This window comes from Sinocyclocheilus rhinocerous, unplaced genomic scaffold (assembly GCF_001515625.1).
Source record: "Sinocyclocheilus rhinocerous isolate Xijiao unplaced genomic scaffold, SAMN03320098_v1.1 scaffold140, whole genome shotgun sequence".
NCBI lineage: Eukaryota > Metazoa > Chordata > Actinopteri > Cypriniformes > Cyprinidae > Sinocyclocheilus > Sinocyclocheilus rhinocerous.
Window position 1 is genome coordinate 1,860,523 of NW_015642053.1, and position 8,689 is coordinate 1,869,211.

Sequence of the window (8,689 nt, forward strand, 5' to 3'; positions counted from 1 at the left end):
TGTTAAAATATATAGTACATATTGTTATAAAAAATTATATATTATAAATATATTATAAATAATTATAAAAAAATATATACAAATATTAGAAATAATAAAATTGTATTTCCAGCACTGACCTGTAAAACTGAAGCATGAACCCCGTGATGGCCATACCCCCAGGCACCTGAAATGACATTCTCCCTATCAGGTTCATCCTGTCACCTGTATCAGGATGAAATGCAGAGTCATACAGCTTCTTGGCATAGTGTAGCTGCTCCTCTGTAGTGCCAGGAGGAACAGAGCCAGCTCTGGGGGGGAGAGGAAGTGACAGAAAGTAAGAAACAGGAAGATGAGAGATAGATCACCTCATCAAATCAATCCATTTCTCACCTGCAGCTCTCCACTAAAGCTTTGGCTTCATCTAGTCTGGAGTCAGGCAGCAGAACAGTGCGACAGTCAGTGATGTTGAAAAAGTGTTTGAGACGGCCCATGAACGTGGATTGATCCCAGCGTGGGGCGTCGATATCAAAGCCCTTCAGAGCTTCCATGGTTCTCTCCCTCCTTCCAAAGAGCCTAAATGAAAAACAACAGAAAACAAGAAATATTCAATGCATTGATAATTTCCAGTTCCAGTCTACAGAGAACAGATTATGCTAAGACACAGAACAAAACAAATGTGACATTTTGGATGAAAATCATATTCTGATGAGACTAAAGTAGTCTGAATGTTTGGCACAAACTAAATGCAATTTCTGATTCACAAATGGTGAATTTTTGTTATTTAAGGTGCCATTCCAACAGGTGCTGTTGGGCTCAAAATGTGAGCTCATTTGCTCTCTTCATTAGTGTAATTTTACTACTAACTGGTTTCTCATCTAACAAAGCAGTGTATTTCCAAATGCTATGATAAGAAAGTCAAAACCAAGGCTCTTACAGTGAGGCCAGCTGTGTAAACAGATGTTTGGATATCAGGAAAAAAAACAGACCAGGGCCTTGACCAATAATCTTGACTAGTGAAAGTGAGAAATGGACTCCTGAGAGTCTGAGCTAATTATAACCAGTTTAGTTCAGTCTTCCAAGTTAAAAATCAACAAAGTTTCCACAAATCCTTAACAAGTAATTTCTCTCAAACAATATGGCTTAGAAATGTACTGTAGAGGATACTATAACTATCAGTACACTGCAACATCAAGTGTACTTTACAGTCTGCATGTGTTACTTTTTAATGCAATGTTTTACAAACATTTTTTTCATAAAAATGAAAGCAATGCATATAAAAGCAGGTGCAAATCAGGTGAAGGTGGACAAGATTTGACATTTATAATGTCACTATTTACTGCAGGGAATTGAATGCAGAAGTACACAAAAGGCAATACACAAAACAAGCAAACAAAGAATGACTTACAATGGGTCCCAACTTGTCAAGACCATTTTGTTAATTTGTTTCCTTACCGGTTTAACCTGATTTACTGGAGGTTTAACAGAAAACGTGTAAAACATATACTGTGATTAAAATAAAATATCATGAAACTAATACAAATATGTACAGGTAACTATAGCAACTAGGTATGTTACCAAGAAGTTTAAGGAAACAGACCTCGACATGTAATTTCTTAAGTGGGATAACAAAGTATGCGTTCGCTATTAAAACGTCAAGATTTCTTAAACATTAAGCATGAATTTTCATAAAACTAACAATGCCTGAAATTACATTATACAAAGTAGCAGCTAATTGAGGACTGTATCAGAAAGACTAAGTTGTCCAGCAGCTTGCATCAGTTCATGTTCACTGTACACAAGCACCCGGATGTGCGCTGTCAAAACAAATCTAGCAAAACCACAAATATCAAATGTGTCGCATGAAAATACCTTTATAAAGTGGCGTGACACTCCTGTTTATATCTCGTGGCGCTACAGTAGTAGTGGTAGTAAAAAAATGGTTAAGCACTTTGATGATGTGGGCTTGCAACTGTAGACGAGCACGTGGCATTCTACCTTCCAATCCCTGAAGAGAAAAATCTCCCTCCCCTTTACACTGATTGGAAATCAGATTTCCGCATTTCCGCAAATCGGTTCTCTCGAACAGTTCAAAGAGTCGATTCAAAAACAACTGATTCAGCTATTGTTGTGCGGCATGCATGACCACATGCTGTAAAAAGTGTTTTCAATTAAACATAGTTGACAAGTCCCAGTTCAGTGTGTTGCAGCCGATTCAGCTCATAAAAAACAAAAAGGCATTTAAAAGCACTGTTCACTCCAAATGTTGTCGGAAAGGGACGACTCTCGGTTCAACGAGTCGTTAGCTGAATTCGGAAGAGCATACTACGCTTACCTTTTCTGCCATATATTTAAATGAATGTGGCAGGAATTGTAACAGTAGAATGATTGTTACTAGTAAAAATTCAGTGGTTCAGTTCAGTGGTGCTGACTCGCGAACTGCTCGGAACGATTCAGTACAATTCGTGAACGGATCGTTCAGAGCGGTGTTATGATGAGGTTCAACAGAAATGGTATCCTTTTAAAAATGGAACACTATTGATTGAATATACTGATTTTCTAAACAAATAATTTATTTAATATTTTTATACAGACATGTATTAAGACCGCTAATATTTGGGTTACATTCGTGATTTTCTGAAGTATTTGTAACATGTGGCTTTTATTATTTTACTAATAAAAAATGTTCAACCGATTTGTTCTGATACATTTACATTTAATGTATAATATATTACACATTATACACAAAATTAAAGAATATTTATTATGAAATGTTCTTCCAGTTCCACACATCCTATTTGATCTGTGTGCACAGAAACATAAACTGTTAATCTGTTGAGGATAAAATCACCTCAGCAGCTTATAAACATCACTGAAATCGGTAGGCTTAGTATAATTCATTATAACATTAAAGCTATCATTAGCAGAGCTAAATGTTTTCTGTGTACTACGTCACACGTATTTTTGCGTACTACGTCATCCCCTCTTCCCCTTAGTAACCCTCAGCGGCGTCTCAGGAGCTCAGGAGGCAGAATCACAAGATGGTGAGTTAAAGCGCTTACAATAAACATATTCTTACCTGTATACACTTTTTGTTTGAGATTCAACATTCTCATCTCCGTCACATTGTAAAACTGAGTCCTGTTTGCTATGATGTCTGAGGAGAATTGTGGATTAGTTGTAACGTTAATCAAGTGGTATTAAAGATGAGCTGCGGTTCTCGGCCGTGGATGAGATTAGCTTGCAGGACTGTTTAGGTGTCACGACTGTTCGAGAATCGAGGATTTTAAGTCTCTTTTTATGCCTGTTTTATAGGGGAAACTATATAAAGATCTATTTTCTTTAATTACACGTCCCTTGAACATTCATTGCTACTCTTGAAACCTGTTTGTTTGTTGATGCTCGTTCTTATGAGGTCATGCTGCATGCATTGCATAAACTCAGAGCATTGTATATAGTCTGCGCTTTTTACTTGGTTTTCAGGGTTTGTTATCAATTTTACGGAAACTCAAAAGTACCCCCGACCAGGAGGTGCGGATATTGCTTCTGGGGTTGGACAATGGTGGCAAGACCACCTTACTGAAACAGCTGGCATCTGAAGACATCACTCATATTACTCCAACACAGGTGATATAATTACTTAGGGTGACCATAAGTACTCTTTTTCCCGGACATGTCCTGGCCGGGATTTCTAAATTCTAAAATGTCCTGGGTTTGGCTTTTTTTTCCTGTTGTTTTCATACCTGACTGAAAAGTGAATTGACCGATAGTGTGCAGGAATTGTACATAATCGTCCAATCGTGGCTTGCGGTCAAACTAATGAAAATACGCATTTATATAATGTATGAGGACTAGAGAGCATCTCAATAGGAAAACAACACCAAATCCCAGTCATTTTAGGCTATTTAGATGTCTTGGCCAGGACATGTCCTGGGGAAAAGAGGCATATGGTCACCCTGTGGTTACATAAAGCCAATTAGAGTTAATGCATGTGCAGAGTCATTTACTGGATCAGCTGCATTTTATTACCAAAGCAAGTTTAATAACTCTTTTTCTTTCTCTGTAGGGTTTCAATATCAAGAGCGTCCAGTCGCAAGGATTCAAATTAAACGTGTGGGATATCGGTGGTCAGCGAAAGATTAGACCTTACTGGAGGAACTACTTTGAGAACACAGATGTACTGGTGAGATCATTTGTCCGATTAAAAGTCATCCCATAATCCACTTTGATTCCAAACATGTTGTTAATTGGACACTCTTTTTGATTTCAGATTTACGTTATTGATAGTGCAGACCGCAAAAGATTTGAGGAAACCGGACAGGTCGCTATTCTTTCTTCACTATTCCAAGCGATTTATGCTTTCAGTGTTTAAATAAGTGAATTGATCTGCATGCAGGAGCTGGCTGAGTTACTTGACGAAGAAAAGCTCAGCGGTGTCCCGGTTCTAGTGTTTGCAAATAAGCAGGACCTGCTCACGGCAGCCCCCGCATCCGAGATAGCTGAGGGTTTGAATTTGCACACTATCAGAGACCGAGTGTGGCAGATCCAGTCCTGTTCTGCCCTCACAGGAGAAGGAGTCCAGGTTGGTTTGGAATACATTTTGTTGTTTGTCAAATTTGACTTCAAAACGGTATTTGGACTTTCTGACTCAAATGTTGTTTCAGGATGGTATGAACTGGGTCTGCAAGAGTGTGAACGCTAAGAGGAAATAGAGCTGTTTTCCAACCAGGAGGGAATATAACCATGACTTTGAAAAAACTGTCAGTAGTTATAAGAAATGAAGGCATCCCTTCAAAACTATTTAAATTCACCTTTGCCTCTCCTTTTGGGCCTGCTTTGGACCGGTATCCATACAATGAGCTCAAATTAATAGTATCCTTTCCTTAGTCTTTTAAACTCAAAATTAAGAATGTACATCCATGTGGTTTCAGATTTGACTTGTTTTTTTAGTACACTTCAAATCTGAATTCATTCTGCCTTCATTTCTTGAGATGAATGACTTGTTTTTATTTTGGATGTTATAGTTATTCAGAGGATTTTGTTACTGAGACATTTAAAAAGTGACAGCCTTCATCATTCAGTTCAGCCGTTGTCCTTCCTTACTGGCATTATTCACTGATATAATACTCTTGTTACTCCATCTAAGGTCATATTTTTCTAAGTTTTCCTGAGAGTAACAGAGATAAGAATTACGGTACCCAAATGCAACATACAACAAACATAAATAACAACATACATACAAAATAAAAGGGGACCATCAATAGGACGTTTTTGATAATTAAATGTAAATAATGTTCCAAATATCAAATTATTTTCTGCATATATATATATATATATATACTGTCAAATTTTACAAATCCAGCATTTAAGGATTTCTTAGAGCTCTATAATGTAAGTGGCCTGTACAGCTGTAATCCATACATTGACAAGTACAAGAGGATGTCTGCCGTCATCACATCAAGATTATTTCTGTAGCGTCTCTGAATGTCGTGATCTGTGTGAAATTACTGAAATATCCTGAGTAAAATACTGAAAACATGTGCAAGTGTGATGATTTATTAGTTGAGAATTATTTTAGAGAAAGTAACCATACATTTATGTTTCTTTGTTTGATGTGAAATGGAGTCATTGCACCAATGCTGATACGTTAGGATATCTGTCAGACACACTCTCACAGCATATGGTGTTGACAGAGGCACAGCGACTCGCCAAGACACACTTCACATACACCTACACTCACATGATATTGCTCATTAGCCAATGCCATTCTGAAACCACATGGAATATTTTGTATGCCATTATTATATAAAACAGATTAATCCTTCAGAATACATAAGTGTTATATAGGTGGCACTATTGTCCATGTTTACAATTTTGGCATTATTTTGTTTGCTAGTTCCTGATATTCTATTACTTCATTGCTCTTCTAAGGGTGAACACACACACACACACATATATATATATATATATATATATATATACACAGTGTTTCCCCTGCCATTATATTAGGGGGGCGGCCCACTTTCTCTATAGGGCCAGATCCCAACAGAAGTTATTTAAAGTTACCTTTCCTATAGAACAGGTCTATACCTTGTTGTTTTATTAAACTAACTAAATAGCCTTATGTTATTTATCTTATTTACATGACGGCATGTCATTTCTATCCCTACGTTACATGGTCGCGCTCTCTGTTATCGCGCACAGTGGAGTTCCGCCCCGATGTGCGCGCACACAAGTGAGCACGCTCCCACTCCCACTAGTATTTGTAAATATTAAGCCGCAAAACGACTATTTCAATATGAATTCTGCGTATCTCTGTGTTAATGAATGGCGCAGATGCACGGTTTTGTTTACTACTTGTACTGAAGCACGTGTGACGCTTCCGGTGATATTAACATCTGCTGTCTCACTAACAAGGACATAAATACATTAACAACATCTCCAGAACTGCTCCCAGAGTCACTTCATGAGCATTTGACCGTTTCATTTGAGTAAAACTATCAACATTTTAAGTGGATTAAAAAAGTTAATCAAAGTAGTTCTAAGACAAGAACGCATTTTGGTTTTATGTTTTACTATTATAGATGCTATAATTCGTTCAAATAAATGTGATCTTACCGCACTATTTCATCTCTGTGCCCGATTTGAAGCGGGCAGAATGCTAGAGCTAACGTGCCCTAACTGATGAAAATAACTGTCATTTTTACCCATTCGGTCAAATATTGTGCTGCAAAGAGCAATACTAGTTTTAACGTGTCTATAACTTGGCAAATGAACGAACGAAACGAACTTTGTTACAGTCGGTCAAATATTGTGCTGCAAAGAGCAATACTAGTTTTAACGTGTCTATAACTTGGCAAATGACCATGGAATAAGCGGGATAATCAACGGCTAGCCATGCATTAAACGTGCTTCGCGTCAATATGCTAGTAATATGCATGCTACACTCTATTTTTCTTGTTATTATTCAATGTAATGGTAATTGTGTTTGCTGCCACAGACACAAATGTATGTATTAATTAAAAACTTCGAACTAAATTACAAAGCTGCCCACAATCAGTAGATTTTCTTTTGCATTTACATTTTTAATGGCCCAAAAGCAAGCCTTAATCTTAATTGAATCGATTCCAGTTAATTAAATCAAAATGAGCTGGTCTGAGTGCGTTTGATCTTTAATGAGCAAAACAGGCTCCGTCCCTTAAAAAGAAGAATCTCATTTTGTCTCTAATGTTTGTGTAAAGCAGCCAATGACAAGCAGAAACATTTGTAGCAGCACCCTTTCCCCCCTCCTTCTCCTTTGCTCAATTCTGAACGTATTTCTTCAGTAAGAGCCGTGAGTGGCGACCATGCAAGCTGAATAGCTAACAGCCTGTGTGCCTGAATGAGAACACACCCAACCACTCCCTCCGGTTCCTGCACTCGGCATCTTTGAGTGACATTCGCAAGCTGACACGTGCGCCCACAGTGAAACGGGCAGGCTCTATTAAGCCTGAATAAATCCTCCGCCAGCCAGCTCTTTGAGACAGGCAATTAGACAGGCCTCTATACCTCCCACTGCATCCTAGTGTGAAGGACCCAGCCCTCATCCAGCATTCTTATCCACAGGCTTTTCCTTCCATCTGGCCCTTAGACAAGCCAGAGTAGAAAGACAGTGCCTTTTTGAATCCTGCTTATTGAAGTGAGAGGCCCCTTTCTCTCTGATTTAAATTGGTAGTCTTGAAGTGTGGGCATTTTTGATGGAGGCAGCCAGATATCTTCGTGATGGGTAACAAAGTTCTGGGAGAATGGATTATCATGGGGAGTAAAGCGAAATGTCAGGGAAAGGGGCCTAATTAGCATTATGCTGGTCTGTTTGGTTCCTTTTGATTATATTCGATTCAGATAGAAGCAGAAATGAAATCCGAAGCCATTCCGAGTGTCTTCTTTCAAAAAAAACCGCAGTTGCGCCTGTAATCCAAAGAGCTTGTGAAATTCAAGCCTTTTAGTTCAGGTATGTCATTTTTAGGTTTGGTCAGAAATTGTATAGTTTTGGAATTTCAAATACATTCAATTTTTGTTACATTTAAAAACAAATTAGCTGTAATTAGTTTTAGAATAGTTGTGGTAGTTAGAGTTTAGTTTTTATATCTACTTTGTTATATGTAACTGTAATCCGATAGGCACAATCATATAGTGCTGCAGGGATGTTTTTTTGTAGGCCAAAACCTGGAAACAAGTTAGCATTTTAGCACTTCCAGTTCCATCGCACTGAAGTCAGTGAGTTTTTTTTTTTTTAATATGGGTTTTGGGTTAAATGGTTAAAGGGGTCATATGACGCGATTTAAATTTTTCCTTTCTCTTTGGAGTGTTACAAGCTCTTGGTGCATAAAGAAGATCTGTAAAGTTGCAAAGACTAAAGTCTCAAATCCAAAGAGATTTTCTGTAGATTGCTATGAGTGAGAGACAGAGAGGAGGAGCGCAAACATGAAACCATGCCCTCTATTCAATATTCAGTTTCAGCTGGAAATGCGTCACTACACTGAAATAAAGTCGGCAGCAACTTCCGGTTCACGCGGACTTTAATGTTTTTGTCTCGTCGCTCCGGACGGGACACGGCATCACAGTATGGTATGGGGCGTAACATTTCCGTCACACGCTTGAGGTATTCGGCCAATCACAACGCACTGGATAGCTGGCCAATCAGAGCACACCTCGCTTTTCAGACCGATGA

General features: G+C 38.2%; 2 protein-coding genes across 4 annotated transcripts in view; one reads left to right on the forward strand and one right to left on the reverse strand.

Annotated features, from left to right (window-relative positions):
• The window catches only part of LOC107755483 (sideroflexin-2-like), a 31,383-nt gene extending 29,395 nt beyond the window's left edge, over positions 1–1,988 (reverse strand). For all 3 annotated transcript variants that reach the window (XM_016572284.1, XM_016572285.1, XM_016572286.1), the window contains exons 1-3: positions 1,852–1,988; positions 373–555; positions 120–290 (exon numbers count right to left, since the gene is read on the reverse strand). In XM_016572284.1, coding sequence (XP_016427770.1) covers positions 120–290; positions 373–530 — 329 coding nt within the window. In that variant the 5' untranslated portion in view covers positions 531–555; positions 1,852–1,988. The remainder of the gene's footprint in view (positions 1–119; positions 291–372; positions 556–1,851) is intronic.
• Positions 1,989–2,942: 954 nt separating this feature from the next.
• LOC107755485 (ADP-ribosylation factor-like protein 3) lies at positions 2,943–5,519 on the forward strand. The gene is made up of 6 exons (XM_016572288.1): positions 2,943–3,023; positions 3,463–3,606; positions 4,046–4,162; positions 4,250–4,300; positions 4,376–4,561; positions 4,644–5,519. The coding sequence occupies exons 1-6, from the start codon at positions 3,021–3,023 to the stop codon at positions 4,689–4,691; spliced, it is 549 nt and encodes a 182-aa protein (XP_016427774.1). The 5' UTR covers positions 2,943–3,020; the 3' UTR covers positions 4,692–5,519.
• Positions 5,520–8,689: the final 3,170 nt, after the last annotated feature.